The 16,438-nt window shown below is 54.7% G+C and overlaps 5 protein-coding genes across 5 annotated transcripts; 1 reads left to right on the forward strand and 4 right to left on the reverse strand.

Moving 5' to 3' along the window:
- Positions 1 to 363: 363 nt before the first annotated feature.
- CABS01_10423 (uncharacterized protein) lies at positions 364 to 3,075 on the forward strand (the record flags this gene model as incomplete). Its single annotated transcript, XM_060543779.1, has 4 exons — positions 364 to 1,443; positions 1,530 to 1,962; positions 2,028 to 2,828; positions 2,888 to 3,075. The coding sequence occupies 4 exons, from the start codon at positions 364 to 366 to the stop codon at positions 3,073 to 3,075; spliced, it is 2,502 nt and encodes an 833-aa protein (XP_060399461.1).
- Positions 3,076 to 4,610: 1,535 nt separating this feature from the next.
- Positions 4,611 to 4,931, reverse strand: CABS01_10424 (uncharacterized protein; the record flags this gene model as incomplete). Its single annotated transcript, XM_060543780.1, has 1 exon — positions 4,611 to 4,931. One exon carries the CDS (start codon positions 4,929 to 4,931, stop codon positions 4,611 to 4,613), a length of 321 nt encoding a protein of 106 aa, XP_060399462.1.
- A 1,048-nt stretch (positions 4,932 to 5,979) lies between these two features.
- CABS01_10425 (uncharacterized protein) lies at positions 5,980 to 7,458 on the reverse strand (the record flags this gene model as incomplete). Its single annotated transcript, XM_060543781.1, has 2 exons — positions 5,980 to 7,266; positions 7,333 to 7,458. 2 exons carry the CDS (start codon positions 7,456 to 7,458, stop codon positions 5,980 to 5,982), a joined length of 1,413 nt encoding a protein of 470 aa, XP_060399463.1.
- Positions 7,459 to 8,161: 703 nt separating this feature from the next.
- CABS01_10426 (uncharacterized protein) lies at positions 8,162 to 10,908 on the reverse strand (the record flags this gene model as incomplete). Its single annotated transcript, XM_060543782.1, has 4 exons — positions 8,162 to 9,180; positions 9,264 to 10,536; positions 10,597 to 10,679; positions 10,749 to 10,908. 4 exons carry the CDS (start codon positions 10,906 to 10,908, stop codon positions 8,162 to 8,164), a joined length of 2,535 nt encoding a protein of 844 aa, XP_060399464.1.
- A 1,589-nt stretch (positions 10,909 to 12,497) lies between these two features.
- Positions 12,498 to 14,292, reverse strand: CABS01_10427 (calcium/proton exchanger; the record flags this gene model as incomplete). Its single annotated transcript, XM_060543783.1, has 2 exons — positions 12,498 to 12,526; positions 12,585 to 14,292. The coding sequence occupies 2 exons, from the start codon at positions 14,290 to 14,292 to the stop codon at positions 12,498 to 12,500; spliced, it is 1,737 nt and encodes a 578-aa protein (XP_060399465.1).
- Between the last annotated feature and the right edge of the window lie 2,146 nt (positions 14,293 to 16,438).

Here is a 16,438-nt window from a genome sequence, read left to right on the forward strand (position 1 = left end):
GCTTCTAGATTGGTCCTTCCGCGGCATACTGTGCTCCTTCTCAACTACATCCCGCGCTTACAACGGGTCCCCTTACCTTACTGTGGCCTCGTGTAAGTGACAGGTGGAACACTGTCGTTCCTCATTGCATCATCCCCCGAGAACTTATCGTATTGCCGCGCTTCTCTCACTCACCGGCACTACGTACCTTGTCTTCTTGCCCACCCCAGCAACCCTCTCGCAAGTTAATCATACACTCACCTCAACATCGTGATCTTTCATCTCACACAAAGGCTCGTCATTTCCCTTTATAAACCATTATCAGCCCTCTATGAGCGGTAGTCTACTCATACAAATCCTATCTGCCCGCTGAAGTCAGCAATCATGGACGACATCATCGCCCTTTCCAAAACCCTCACCCTCAACCCCAGAAACCACAACCAACCACTAACACCCTTGGACGACGACCAGATCCCACCCCTTAAAACCCTCACCCTCAAATCCAGGCCCCTAGCAAGCCACGCTCTCACCTTCTCCTGCGACGCCGAACTCGCCGTCGCCGCAGACGACTCAATCCACGTCTTCCTCCCCGAGTTCCCAACCCCAGAAGAACCGAACGCCAAGCAGGATCCATCCAAAGACGACAAACAAGATGGCCAGGCAACAGCACCAGCAGATGAAGACCCCGCAGGCGTAGCAGCAGCAGCCCTCGCCGCCGCCGCCGCAGACGCCAAAGACGGCGAAAAGCTCTACCGCCAACAATTCTACACCTTCCAGCTCCGCATACCCACCTCCCGCAAACCCGACCCGCGCATGAACGCCGCGCTCTTCGCCGCCCGAGGCCTCCCCGTCCCCTCCTACGACGACGACTGGGCCGCCGGCGAAGCTGCTGCCGGCGGCCCCGGGGAAGCAGCAGTCCCGGACCCCTCCTCCGCATTCGAGGGCGTCGGGTCGGGCACGGTAACAGGCTACGGCGCCTCGCTGAACCAAGTCGTGGCGATAGAATGGTCCCCCGGAAACCTAGGCCGGAATCTGAGGGCGGTGCTGACCGTGATGCTGACCAACGGCGCGCTCCTCGTCATCGGCGAGGGAAGCGGGGGCGGAGGCGGTAGTACCAGCCACGGACCCGTCGACCTCGGCGCGCGGATGAGGAACTTTCGGGACTGGCGGATCTTGTGGGGTGTCGGCGCAAATTTACCGCTGCCGGACCCGGATGCCGAGGAGGGCGGCGACGAAGGGTCGCATCTGCCGCGGGACAAGGTCAGGTCGTTTGCGTGGGCGAGGATGGTTGGGACGGGGCAGGCGCTGTTGGCGTACGCAACGGATCTGGAGGAGGTTGTGGTGTTGAGTGCGCAGTATTATCTACCCAACGAGATGGATGATGCTTCGGATGCTGGGTCGTATGTGTGGGAGGTGGAGGAGGTTGCGAGGTTTGATGGACGGGGACCGCATCCTAGCTTGGGCGTGAGTTCTCACTCTTTCCCTCCCTGTTCACGACTTCCCAGAAAAGTTTCTCTTCTCCTGAAGGTATGTTTGCTGATGCTGCATAGGTCCTGGACCCGGATTACATCCCCTACACCTCAGCTTTCTCCCTGAAATGGAGCCCCTGGCTACATTCAGGCGACACCCGCACCGCCATTCTGTCCTACTGCGCGAGAAACTACGTCGGCTTCCGCCGCATCACGATCCCCGCGGACTGGAAGCGCGGCGCGGCCGTCGAGATCGCCGTCGAGGAGTCGGACGTCACGGGCATCTGCACGAACCTGCTCTCCGACGCCTTTGTTGAGTGGGAGGACGCCGTGTGGGACCGGGACGACGTCAAAGTCTGCAGGGGCGTAATCGCGTCCCCGTTCAAGGCTTTACCGTTCCAGGTGGCGCTGAACGGGCCCGAGGGCACGGCCAAGGAGCCTCATGGGACGGGGGTTTGCAAGACGACGTTTCCGGAGGATACGACGTCCCTGGACGCTACGAATCCGATTACGAGTAGGGTTCTCCCCTTCTTACAGACGTTTATCACCGCAGTAAAGCTTACAATGTCGATAACCCAGGCTTGATAATCCACCCCCCAAACCTTTCCAAACAAACCAAAGCCCCAGGCTACTCCCTCATCCGCCTTTCCGCCACAGCCACAAACGATAATTGGTTCCAGCAAAGCACCGCCGACGGCGCCGCCTCGCCCTCCCCAGATTCCCTCCCCAAATGGGCCGAAACGATCTCCTCGACCGTCAAGCTCTCTGTTCCCGTCACCATGCTCGGCCGCGGCGGTGGCGCCGGAGCGGGTGCCGTAGGCGGGGATGGCGAATCCGTTGCTTCAGGAGATGATTCAGACTCAGAGGACGACGACGACGATTTCGATTTGCCCGAGGACGCGGGCGAGCAGATTCATCCGCACCGCGTGCGCATGTGGGGTATGACGATGACGCCTGCGGGCGGGATGAGCGCCGTGTTAGTGTCGCAGCATAGTACGCAGAAGCCGGAGAAGACCGTCAAGACCAAGGTCATGTTTGGGGGACGGGTCGGACATGGGGCTGTGACTGCGGTGACAACGGCGGCAGGTGAAGGCGATGAGATGGATGTTGACGGAGGGGACGACAGTGGTAGGGCGAGCCGATTGCGGTACTGGGAGAAGCAGAGCACCGAGGCCAAGATGTGGGATTGGATGTATGCCGGCGGACCTGCTGTTCCCGGAACGCTGTGGGCTGGTATCGGAGACGAGGCGAGGGCGAGGGATGATAACTCGTTGAAGAAGAGGTTTGAGGAGGTCAAGAGGAAGCAGACATGTGTGTTTTGTCATGCTTCTCTTGTTGACGAGGGGAAGGAGTCGATTTGCGAAAAAGGGCATATCTTTGGTGGGTCTTGCTTCAATATCTGTCTCAGGGGGTTCGTTCTCAACTAACGTTGACAATAGCTACCTGTGCGTCAACCGGCCTCGCAATCCTCGCGCCTGGCATCTCGAGAGCTTGTGCTGTTTGTGGTCTGCGGTGTCTTGTGGCTAAGGAGGTGGTCAAGATTGCACAGGAGCACATGGGCCCGGATGCCAAGGTCGATGCGTCTGAAGAGGCGTGTGGTGGGTGTGGCGGCAAGTTCGTGGTGTAGACAGGGGAAGCGCGCTTCTTACGATACCAAGGGAGACCGATGTCCAAATAGAGGTAACCGGTGTAAACAAACTTCAGCCTCGCTGTATCATTGAGACCCAGAAAGACGGGATGTTCTCCTTGGACCCGCGTGACCCTAGCCAGCTAGCTACCCTGGAGGCATCTCTGGGTTCACGTCAAGCCTCACAATGACACATTGAGACGGTTAGGCGAAAAAGGGAAAGGCTGAAAGTAGAAAAAAAAGTCACTGTTCCATGATTCGAACTCGGAACCTTCAAAAATAGAAAGCCACCGGGGTCAATTACCTAGCGCTGAGGTCGGGAGAGGGCATCAGTCCCAACTATTACGCCAAAGGCATCTCCTCATCCGATGGGTGACAGTTTTAGCAATCTTCTGACTTATAGATCATACCCGGTGACTGTATGGCCGGCCCCTTCTGTAAAGTACCTAAGGCAGGCAGGTGCTTCCCGTCTCTTCCTCCTTCCTCCTTCCCGTCTCATCCACATCCACACACGATACGTACCTACCTTACCTCTCCGACCCTTCATCCGATAACCTTTTCCACCACCCGAATACACAAAAAGCCTTCATATACCCCTTCAAGTCCATTCCCGTCACCAGCCAGCAGGCGCCCCCCTAGGTCGGGGGGTCAGGTCAAACTGGCTGGGTGGTGGAGTGGTTAATGGTCAACAATTAAAATCGCCAACCAGCCTACTCGACGACAGGCTTAGCGCATACGAGTATCACGAGTTCGAGTCCCGGAATGAGCACCTAAAAATCGAAAATTTCCCAGCATGAGCACCAAGAGATGTAGCCCCCAGTTCAGCACCGGGGGGGTGAACTCTTTTTAGTTTTGGCATTGGATTTTTGGTTGGGCACTATCATAGGTAGGCAAGGGGGCTGGCATTGTGACAGGTGTAAACTTGGGCGCTTTTCTCTATAACGATCCGGGAAAATGATGATTTTCATAATTATACTGTGGTATTTTCGTACGTTTTGATGCGACTGTATTAAGATCTGAGTGTTGGTCAAGTTCGTCTGCGGTTGCCCATATTCTCCCAGAACTCCTGATGAATCTCAATTTCCAACGACCTCCTGGCTCGAAATCTAAACGTCTGACTGACATTGTTGAATCTTACAACAGTGTCATTCAAAAGGCAGCTTAGTGAAGGAAGTTGATGGGCATACGAGTTGAGTGCTTCAAAGGGGGGAGGCTGTGCCATAGTTGTCGAAGCAGTTGAGAGCGCCATTGTCGCCAAGCCAAATCCTATTAGCTTCACAGAGGGGGAAACGCCCGCGTGAGTCGATGATTGAGAATTTTCGGAGAACAGCATCACTTACAGAGATTGATTCGAGCAAACAAGGTTCCGCTTTCGGCGCTCTCCAAATAGCAGCCCAGCAAAATATCTCCCTTCTTCTCACCTTCCTTCGGGGGCGGAGGGATTGTTAACGCGCAATTGGTGCCATTGTGATTGCCACTACTCATGTTTGATCTCGCGTCAGCAAAAATAGGAACTCATCGTCTCAAGAAGCATATCAAAAGACTGCCAGAATTTGGGCATGGGAGTGACTCGACTTCTTTAGCCAAAAAAGGCCTTTGGCATTGCTGACAATACACTTCCTGAGATCGAGCGTAGTGGCCACCCTTTCTCCTTCTTTTGCTCCCTTCTTCCTGTTGGGGCAGTCCGCCGAGAGAACACTTGACGTTCTTCTATCATCGACGTTCGTGACCTGTTTATTCAGGTCGAAGTTGATGCAATCCTTCTGCATGCAATCGGAGTGTTCGGGGCAATCCGGTCCGGCTGCGGCAGCGAAGCCGACGAAGGCGAGGCCAGCGATGATATTGTAGACCTTCATAATTTCTATGGGAGATTACGGTCAGTCAGGCGATAAAACAAGAAGTCGTAAGAGTCTGACGAGTCCTTTTGGATTAGATTTAGAAGTTGGATGACGGGATGGGGACAAGATCGTCTTAGAGGGTGCTGCAAGGTATTAAATACTGGTTTTCTAAGTTCTGATGGCATCGCCATGTATCACGCGTGACCAACCGGTGAGAAAATCAAGAGCAGGTTGGTCGTGAACAGAGGGTGCGCAAGAACAAACAACAGGTGACGATGAGCGGCCCCCGCGAGCTTGGGGTCGGCCTGAGCAGCATTAGCATGAGTGAGTAGCCAAAGGAAAGCTGAGTGCTGCTAGAAGCATTCAGCGTTGGCACTCTCCAGTACAAGGCAGTCTGTCGTTCTGGACAGTCCATTACAAGATGATGAGTCGTTGCCCATGTTAGTTTGATCGGGCAACGACAGCATAGTCTTTCTGATGTTCGCTACCACTCGTACCTGGACTGTCCTTCCCTGGCAAGCAGCGCTGAAGATGATGGAATACGCGCGCGTCTATTCTTTTGAGCAAACTGGGAGTTTCCCAAGCTCAGAGCTTGTTCACACACAAAGAAGTCATGTTGAACAGCTGTCCTGCAGCTTGTTCGTTGGAAGTCTATAATTAGCCGCTCGCCAACAAGAAGGCTCGTTTCGCGGCGACTGTTTCTTTGTCTTGGAATGTGTTGCTTGGGTTGCTTCTAGAGCTCCATTCTTTCAATCTACATATACTGCATCTTACGATTTGGGACTGAAAAAGACTATCACTCGAACATTATTCGATGTTCCGCAATGGTAGCTAGCAAATATGCAGCCCTCGGATACCCTTGGCAGCTACTCTCTCGACATCAGCCTCATACTTCAATCATGAAGTCTCTGGGAATCCACTGTGTTGATTGATATGTGAAATTTTCGACTTGACCCAACGGAAAAGAGTTCACCTGGGCCCCACAAAGGATTGCAATGTCTAGATATAGCTTAGTACTGAGGGTGCATAAACCGACCCCCAATCTCGTGATAAAGCCATGCTTTCCCTACGACGCAACAATCTTCCAAGGACTGCGCGAGAACCGGTTCTCCGGATCATACTTGCCCTTCAACTCTACCAACCTCCTCGCATTCTCCCCAAACCCTTCCTTGACACCCACATCGCTGCTAGCATAGTTGTTGTACTGTCCCACACCGCCCCTCTCACCAGTGTGATTCTCCCCTTTAATCTTTGCCGCCAAAGCCCGGTTCCAGCCCCTGATCATGCCGTCCTTGGCTGGGTCCGTCCAGCAAGTCAAGACCATGCAGTCAAAGTACGTCCCGCGGTTCGAGTACGCCGTCGCCCCAAACGGCACGCTCATCACCTTGTCCTTCTTGTAGATTTCCACAGCTAGGATACTCCCCCGCATGTCGTTACCGTTGGCGGTCTCCTCGTCGACGCGAGAGTAGAATTCCCTGCTCATCTCTTCCCACTTGGCTAGCTCAAAAGGCGCGGTGATGTTCGTCCCGCCCATCAGCCGTCGTGCGCCTGGGCCCTGGAGCTCATCAAGTATCGTATTGGCTGTCGGATAGTCCATCTCAGTCGCCATGTTCACCAGCGGTCCGACATCGAGGAGCCCCTTGAAGATACCCTCCGTCGCCTCTTCCGCCGTACCATTATGGAACGGCTGCACAATAATCATAGGCTTCGCATCAGGCCCCGGCGGACCATAAGCAAACCCCATAATAACAAACTGCCTTCCATCCATCTTCTCCACAAACTCATTCGCCCAGGTAATCAACGCAGGCAGCTGAGAGTTGGCAAACATCAAAGCCCCATACCACACCTTCCCCTGGGGAAATACCTCGGAAGTAAACCTCGTCACAACCCCAAAACTTGCGCCAGCCCCACGAAGCGCCCAAAACAAGTCCGCATTCGCCGTCTCGGACGCAGTAACAATCGACCCATCCGCAAGAACAACCTCCACTTCAACAAGACAATCGACCGCGAGGCCGTGAAGCCCGCTCAACAGCCCCTGTCCGCCGCCAAGCACGAGCCCGCCGACGCCCGTGTGCGATACCGTTCCGCCGACGGTCGCGAGGCCGTGCTTCCAGGCCGCGGCGTCGACGTCCTTCCAGGTGCAGCCGCCGCCGTAGGTGACGAGGCGTTTTGCGGGGTCGACTGTCACGTCGCGGAGGTGGGATGCTAGGTGGATGACCATCCCGCCGTCTGAGGATGAGGTTCCTGCGGTGGAGTGGCCTCCGCCGCTGGTGGTGAAGGGGATGTCATGTTTCGTGGCGAAGCGGATTGCTGCTGAGACGTCGTGGGCCGACTTTGGCTTGACGACTATGCCCTATGGAGGCTTCAGAGGTGTTCTATACGTGCTGGGCCGAAAGGGAGTTGGGGTGGAGGGGCTTACCGCTGGTTTGATGCAGACGATGGACCATCGCACGAGGCTGTCTTCGTATCCCTCATCGCCGGGCAGGAGAACCTCGCCGTTGATGTCTGCCCTCAGGGCCGGTACTTCTTGTTGCCACGATGTCATATTTCTTGTTTATGATTGTTGGTGGAGAAGTAGGCGAAGTGTGTTGTGTCTTTGAGAGTTGTGGTTGCTTTAAAGTGTGCGACCCTCTCAGTACTCTGTGCAACAGACGGGTATGACAACGCCAATCACCTCACAAGTTCCTCGTTCCGATAAATTAGGCAGAGAGCGAGAAACAAAAACACCATGGATCAGCATGATTCTGTCAAATCATTGGATGCAGCGTCAAGCAGGCCACGAACTCTGGCCTGTCAGCACTAAAAAGGGAACTAAACGGATCCTTTGTGGGAGGTATATTAGTAAGCTTGTGGACGGAGAGATGTTGTTCACTTGCGGATGCTGGTTTGCGCCATTGACTCTTGTATAGAGGATATGCTAGATAGACAGATGTCCCTGACTATCAAGGAGCTAGATTCCAAAGTCAAACCCCTAAGATTAGAAGATCCGTCTGTCCAGTTTACTTGAGAAGCGCGGGTGTAAGTCAGGAATGTCGGGTACGGGGAAGAGTTGAAGTCTAAGAGACTCTTCGAGTTCGTGTAGTGTTTGACAGCTGGCCATGGCATTTGGCAATAGCATCTCATATCCCGTATTGCTAGCCTTCACGATACGTTCCACATGTGAACGTCGATAATAGCGATGTTATTGCTTCTTTGCACTGATTTTGTAGCCCAATGTATCATCAATCAAGCTCGTCTGTACGAGCAACTTACAGCTCAGCCAAACTCTCCCCCTTCACATTCACAACCCTCACCTTACCCCCACCTCTACTCCCAGAAACTACAACAGCCTCACCCACAACCCCCTCCGCATCCCACCCAAAATCGACAACCCCGCCACCCCGGATCCGCAACCCCTTCACGCTCCCGCCGCCCCACCTCGCCGGGATAGCGGGCCCGAGCACCACCGTCCTCACCTCATCCTCCCGGGACCCGTACGGCAGCGGCAAATCCACAACAAGCATACTCAACACCGCACCGCTCAACCCAAAGTTCGCATCAATCTGAAACGGCGCGCCCGTCCCGGAATACATGCTCAGCCCGTTCTGCGCAAAATTCACGTCAATCGCGTACCGGAGCTGGTCGTAGGCTCTTTCGGTATCGTTCAACCGCGCCCAGCACGCCGCCCGCCAGACCTTGGCCCAGCCTGCGTTCGCGTCGGGCGCGTTGCCCCTCCCGCGCGAGATGAGCGTCTCTCGGACGGCGGACTGGATTGTAGCGTTGGAAGCGTAGCCGCCTAAGAAGGAGGAGACGGAGGCGCCCGGGTACCAACCCGTCAGGTGGGACAGGTGACGGTGCGTAGACGGTTTATCCGAGTTATACGGCGCCGACTCGGGGAGCTTCCATTCCTTGAGGCCGCCCCATGTCGCGACGTGGACGCCTTTATCCAATTTCGCGAGGGACTCGGAGACGGAGTCCAGGAACGTCTGATCCTCGGCAGAAGCAGAGGGGAGGACGGACGCCCCGAGGAGGACGTACTCAAAGACCTGGTGGATCATCTGGTGGTAGTGCGCGCAGCCGAACGTCGTGGGGCCGGTCTCCGGGCTGTTGCAGGGGTTGACCACCAGCGTTCCGTCGCGGGAGAAGGCGTCGTCCTGGAGCTGGGTGAGCCAGAAGGCGGCGACGCCCTTGATGAGGGGGTAGCCTTGGGAGGCGAACCAGGTTGCGTCGCGGGTGTAGTCGTAGGCGTCGAAGACGTGTTGCATCATCCAGGCTGCTGCTGCTGGGTCTTTGGTGGCGTTAGTCGGTTCAGGTCTGCTATATGGGGAGGGAGAGAAAGAGAAAAAAGGGAGAGGGGGGATAGTAACTTACAGTTCGCCCACTCCGCCCCCTCCTTCAAAGCAGTATGTCCAAACACATTCATCTCATTATGCACAACCCACCCACTGGCATTATATATCAACCTCGCCGTCTCCGTGCCTCTCGGAACCCACGTGTCCTCCATATAATCCCACAGCGCCCCCTGCGTCGCCTCCCCCAACCCCGTCTGGTCCGCGTGCCAGTAGTTCATCTGCAGATTGATATTGGCGTGGTAATCCGCGCTCCACGCGGGCCAGAGCTGCTCCGTCCAGCGGCCCTGGAGGTTGGCAGGTAAAGAATTTGCGCGGGAGGAGGCGATGAGGAGGTGGCGGCCGTAGTCGAAGAGGAGGGCTTCAAGAAAGGGATCGCCGCCGTTGGGCGTGGTGGAGTCGTAGGAGGCGATGAGCTGGGAGGTCTCTGCTGTGGTGGAGGAGTTGAGGGGGTCCGGGAGGGCGAGGGTGAAGGCGGATTGGAGGGTTTGGTAGTCTGCGATGTGGGAGGATAGGAGGTCGGAGAAGGACTTTGAGGAGGCGGACGTGGAGATGGATTCGGTTTTGGGGCCTGGGTCTGCGCCTTTGAAGGAGTAGGAGGAGGCTGCGTTGCCTTTCTTTTGGTCGTAGTTCGTTTCGGCGCTGATGATTACCGTGAGGGTAGTTTGGCCTGGTGAGGGTGTCACTTTGAAAAGGCCAGAGGACGTGCAATTCGCGACGGCGGCGGATGAGGACTCGGAGGTGAGCTTCGCGATGGAGTCAAACTTCATGCCCTCGGGCGGACCGAGCTGCGTGACGCCGGTGAAGCGAACGTGGTCCGCACCGCAGGTTACATTATAGGTATCTGCCTCAATGAGCTGGTTCTCGAGACCTATCGTGACGGCGGGCAAGGTCGTTGTGCCATTGCTTGCGGCAGAAGAGGTGGCGGCGACGTGGTACACGCATACTTGATCCGGGTACGAGCAGAGATTGGTGATTTCGTAGTCTGCCGCGTTTGCAGTGAACGTCGTCGTGTGGACGCCTGTCGTGAGATTGAGGGTGCGTTTGTACGAGGTGTAGTTGCCCACGCCGTCGATCGTGACTGTCAGGTTCGCGAGAACGCGGTTGCCACCGTAGTTTGCTCCTGAGCCGAGGATGGCTGAGACGTCTTTGTTATTGAGCGTTAGCAACACGGCCCTGGCTTGGTTCTCAAACGAGGTTCTGTCTTTACCTCCGGTCCCATTCTCGAAGATGAATGAGCGGATTTCAGGAAGAGCGTCGTACTTTGGCTCTGTAGGGTTACCGCCTGTGTAGTTCTGACAGGAATCACCTTTAGTAAGATGTTTACTTCTCATTCGACGAGTTCGAAGACTCACCGAGGCCTCAAAGGGTCCGCCAGCCCATAGAGAGTCAATATTCAGATTGACCTTCTCCGCATGAGGCGGACCAAACGGAATCGCTAGAAGCGTGTCAACATCATGGTCACGGATGAAGATGGTAGACTCTCGAGTCTAGACTCTAGACTCACCCCCAAGTTTGCCATTGCCAATAGGATACCCAGTCTTGAGCAAATACGTATCCGAACTCGAATCTCCGTACGTCGCAGGGCTCGAAGACCAGAGAGACCGAGCCTCACATACCGCGAAGCTGGCGCACAGAGCCAGCGCTGGGCTCGACGTAACCTTCATCGTGAATAACAACTTGACGTTCGGGTCCAACTTAACCTACACAGCTCTCCATGACTGAGATTGGCCTTGGCCTTCTTTTAAAAAGGCCATTGACCAATCCGACCCCGCATTTGAACCATTACATCAATACCACCGAGATCTCGCGTGGCTACGTAGTAAACAGCAACATCACCTCACTTCATCTCGGGGAACGCGGTTGCGTGAGGTGAAGCGGGGAGTAGCCTTGGTGTGGGGTTCGATCTGCCTGGTGCGCGCATGCATACCCGTTGTCCGCGATTTCCCTCCAATGGGGTTGTGAGTTCTCAATGATGTGCATGTTGCAGTTTTGCTCCGCTTTCTTTCTTTCTGTGCCTGGCTCAGTCACAGTGATCTCCTTACTACGTGACTTGGCAAATCTATTATGCTTTGGGGTATCCGGTGAAGGGGGTGGTTGACCGACCCCGATTCGGGCCGTTGGGGGAAATCGCTTGCTGCGTGGTGAACTGCGGGGTTGCGAGCCGAGAACAGGAATCTTGGCGCGGACTGCTCCGGGACCCCAAGCTAGACATGAGCTGAGCGATGGAATTGCGTGGCGAGTGCACAAGTTGCCTAAAGGCAGTGAGTGCTTCCGCAGTGTTGTAATATTGCTCTGTTTTACCCCTTCAGTCCTGCTAGACTGTGCGGGTTTCTACCTCGTATGAGCTAGGCATCGCTGGACCTCAAGCCAAGCTGGGTCGAGGATGCAAAACTTGGCTCACGAAAGAGAAGCACATAGATGGAAAGCCGATCTAGGAGTTGACTTCAACTTAGGTTTTAATGGTCTATAGACCACAGCAACTAATTCTAACTGAAATTCGAATTTTCAAGTGGGGAGAGAGGGAAGGAGTGAGAGCTGCATACTTCCGCAGTCAAGCCTGACCAGGGCATTCCTCGTTAATCTTGGAAGCATGCAGGCGGGATGATCGTACCGGACTCGATACATTAGAGATCTACTACCCGTCTGGCATGGATGACCGTACCGAATATCGACACCATCCCACCGGCTGACTGAGGTCCAAGGTAGGATGGCAGGTTCCGCCAAACGTAACATATTCAAGGCGGACGAGCTGCCAAACGGCTGGTATCTACTAACCAACAGAAAAGTGCTCAAATTGTTGGGACTTTCTTCATGATCATGAGTCTCATCTACCTTCCTACCTCAATGAAGAATAGGCACAGGATCAACATAAAACCGTTCTGGTGAGAGCACGTAGGCTTGAACTTGTTTGTTATTTCTTTTCGAGTACACTCCATCTGGCAGCATATACATGCCAACCGAGCCATGTACTTCAGTCTCGTCTCATCACTCTCTTTCCTTCACTCGCACACACACATTCCCCTTCTCCACCGTGGCTCGCGAAGCCCATAGTCTCGGTAAATACCCAAAAGGGGCGGGTTCAATGTACAGTTCCTCCAAGGAATCCCGCACGTTTGGTCCTATATGTACACATCAAGAAAAGGGCGACCCTTCTTGAAGAAAAACAAGACATTATATGAATAGAAAAATTGGCACACACGCTCGAACAAAGTTTTGGTGGAAAAGAAACGGTCGTAACAGGAGAGTGGCTGGCTTAGCCGGCAACACCAGTGGCGGGGTACCCTATTCGTTCGCGTTAGCATTTGTTTTCGTAATGAATACCATAGGCAGAATGACTTACACCATGAGCATGTTGCGATAATGGCATACAGACAAATGAGCTGCAGCCCCTCGAGCCAATGACTCTTGCCATCGGCAATCAGGTAGTTGACCAAAAGAACGGCGACGAACAGCACAGCAACCTGGAAAAGGTCGAAGCTGAGCGTCATGGCGTCGTTGCCCATACCCCAGCCGATGATGATCAACAATGGAATCAGGAACAGCGCAACCTGCATAGACGAACCGACGGCGACACCAATGGCGAGATCCATCTTGTCCTTGATAGCGACAGTGACAGCAGTGGCGTGCTCGGCGGCATTACCGACAATGGGCAAGAGAATGAGACCGACAAACTCCTCGCTGATACCGCCCTCCTTGGTGACGTAGTCGATGGAGCTGACCATGGCTTCGGCGCAGAAGGCGATGAGAACGGTGGCTCCGGTGAGAGTGCCGACGGCGACCAAGAAGTGCAACTGGGGCTCCTCCTCTTCATCATCCTCTTCCTCGTGACGTTGCATCATCATGCGGCTCAGCTCCTGTCTCTCGTTCTCACTCTCTCCGCGGACACCGGTCTGAGCCATGCGCGCTCCAGTGCCGGCCAATCCGCGAGCGAGAGCGCCCTCCTTCAAGCCGCCGCGGCTCCAGGGCTTGGCGGCAACCTTTTGAGACTCCTCGTTGAAGACGGCATTGTGGGTCTTGAGCTGGAAGAACAGGTACGAGGCGTAGATAATGAGCAAAATGACGGCTGTGCCACGGGAGAGAGCGGCGACGTGGACGGTGTTGTCGGTGCCGTCGTTCTTGTCGAAGACGGTGGGGACGATGACGGAGGCAACAGCGAGAGCCAAGAGTGATGCGGCGGTCTGGGCGACGGTGGTGTTGAAGTATTGCTCGGGTCGGTTGATTCCGCCAAAGAAGAAGCAGAAGCCCATGACGAGCAACAGGTTGGAGAGAATGGAGCCAATGAGTGACGTCTGCACAATCAAAACCTTTCCTTCGGCCAAGGCGAGAATGGCGACAATGAGTTCGACGGCGTTTCCGAAAGTTGCGTTGAGAAGACCTCCCAGTGTCTCACCCGTCCTCAGTGCGATTTCTTCGGTTGCGAAACCCAGCATGGCTGCCAAAGGGATAATGGCGATGAAGTTGACGACGAATACGGCAATTTTGTTGACAGAGGAAACGTAGCTGATGGCGATACCGGCGGGTGCTGCCAAGATCAAAATGTTGATATATGAGCTGAGCAGGGTTCTTTGAAGCTGGTTGGCGACGGTGAATGGCGTTTTCGGCTGGACGTGTCGAATCAGACCGGACTTCTGCTTCTTGGCCTTGGGCCCCTCCTCCTCATCTTGCGGCAGATTCTCGCCTGGTGAGTTTTCCGTCTTTCGATTCCTTACTCCACCGTCCTCGGGCTTGTTCTCAAACATTGTGTCGCCGCTGCCGCTTCCTGTCCCTGATCTCGTCTCCTTGCCCAAACTGTTGCGTACTGTCTCGGAATCTCTAGGTGCGGGCTCGCTCTGGACGTGATGTATCGCCTCGTCGGTTTCCCTCTCTTCCGCGGGCACCTCGCGCTGTGCCTCAAGATTGGCGCCATCCCAGGTGGATCGTTTACCGGGTTGGTTCTCCCATGATACGTGACGGAATGGGTTCCATGTTTGCTCCTGACTCCGGCGGCTGAGGCCGTGAGCTTTGCGTTTGATATCGAAGTGGTTGACTGAGCCGATGAGTGACGGCATGGTCAGCTATGTGTTTGCAGCGGGCTGGGCGCTGGCGCTTTGTAATTGACGGATGAAAAGGTGAGGTAGGAAACAAATTGGATAGGTGAGGTGAGGTATGGTCAAGGGAAATGGTTCGTTAAGTGAAATAGGGTAATGACGTGAAACTAGCTGTGTGGAGTGCAGGTGGGAATGATTTGTGGAGGCGACGGAGAGAACGGGGGTAGATAGTGGTGTGGATGAGTGACAACTGCTCGAGGTGACTCTTGGCGGTTGCACAGGCAATTGGTGGGAGAGGGATGAGACTAGAGTGGTAGTCTAGAAGATAGTCTCCCACCTGCGAGTGGAAAGGGAGGGGAATTGGAGGTAAGGGGCGGAGGGATAGAAACAACGAAACAACAGTACTCCGTCGAGAAGGGAAATAAATTAACAGAACGGTGATATGGGAAACGGAGTGAGAGGGTGTAATGTGTTTTGCGAATGTTCCTTTGGGCTCTGGCAATCTGCTGTCCTGCCAAGAGAGACGATGCAACGGTGACTGGGGGCAAGATGGGGGATAGGGGACGGGGGTAGGCGGGTAATGAATGGGATTTCGGTCTTTTGGCTCAAAAGTGAAGACTTAGGTAATAAGGGAAGAAAGGTACTCACAGGTGTTCATGCTGTGCTGTGCCGTGCCGCGCCTGAAGGTGACGACGGCTATTCGGGTGGTGGATACGAATGTATTCGTAAGGTAAAGGTGGTGTGTTGGTGACTTGGGTGTTGGTGGAGTGCTTGGGCTTGTGCTTTTTGTGGCAAAGATCAGATCGCTTCAGATCAGCGCCCAGATGTTGAGACGAAACGCGAACCGAGCTGTGAGTCGGGGTTCTTGTAGTGGCCTTGTTCCGGGGTTCCTCGTTGGGGCGGATGAATATGTCAATATTGAAATGCTGGATGAGAGAAGATATCGACAATGATGTTGTTGTTGTTGGTCTTTCTTATGGCGCAGATGAGAGCTTTGCGCTTTAGAATTAGGTGATCAACTGTGGCGCGGGAGAGAGGCCTCCTTGGCGCAAGTCTTCCGCGTCTGGGGGCCGGGGTGCCGGAGATGAGACGGGTCCAGTCCGATAGACGGTCGGTACTTTGGGTCAAATGTGAAGGGATTGCAAAATCTGCCAAGCCAATCACCTGTGACCGCAGAGAAGACGCGCAAGCCAAGACCGGTTGCCGCCGCTATAGAGAAGAACGGTGCAGCGCTGCAGAGGGCAGGAGAGCCTAACTGACGACAACGACTGGGCTCGGCCGGGCTGTGTGAGGTACTGCGCTGTCGGTCGGCGGTGTGACGGCGGCGAAGGAAAGGTGAACAAGTGGCCGCGAGCGCGAGCTGTCTGGTTTGGGCCTTGCGCAACGGCGGGTGTGTCGACTGGAGTAGCGTATATGCAACTAGGTGAGGCAGTGCAAGTGCTTTTTTTTCTCTCGGAAAAGTGGGAAGCAGAGCTGGAGGGTACGAGTGCGAGTCGTGTACGAATATCTGTAAGGTCCCTTGAGTCTTGACTCGGTTGTCGGATGACCTTAGTCGACCTTAGTCAGCTCGAGATGGGACGGTTGATGGCTGAGCTCTCAGAGTTTATGTCTGATGGTCGAGGTGTGAGACTCGGTGGTGAGGGTGAATAAAGGTGTGAGAGATGGGAGGTGAGAAGAACGAGGGACGGTTTGGAAGAGAAGAAAGGGGAGCGAGGGAGCTTTAGCTAGTTCTTGGCCCCTGGATGGCACTAAGATGAAAATCGTCACGGTCCCATGGCGACCACAACATTAACCATACTCCGTACTCAATGAGAGGCGGGAGGAGAGACGAGTGAGAGACGGGAGATGAGAGAATGGCGTTGAATGGGCTGGGGGCGTTTCACAGTGGCAGGCCTACGTCAGATCCAGCTGTGTGTAGTGCGTCTGTCCTACCTAACCTTACCTTATTTTTGTTTGCATATGTACGGATACCACCTCACCAAGGGTAGTGACCACAGCAATGAGGTACCAATAGTAGGGAAGCGCCGTTGATTACAGCCATCCACCGATGCGCAGACGCTAATTTCCCTGAATCGGCACCTTCCATTCTCATTTGAACATTTCTCATTCATCGTCCTTGCCCGATGCCACACATAAAGTGACCACGTAACGAAGGACATGAGAAGTA

Source organism: Colletotrichum abscissum, assembly GCF_030869225.1.
Source record: "Colletotrichum abscissum strain IMI 504890 chromosome Unknown Scaffold_26.1, whole genome shotgun sequence".
NCBI lineage: Eukaryota > Fungi > Ascomycota > Sordariomycetes > Glomerellales > Glomerellaceae > Colletotrichum > Colletotrichum abscissum.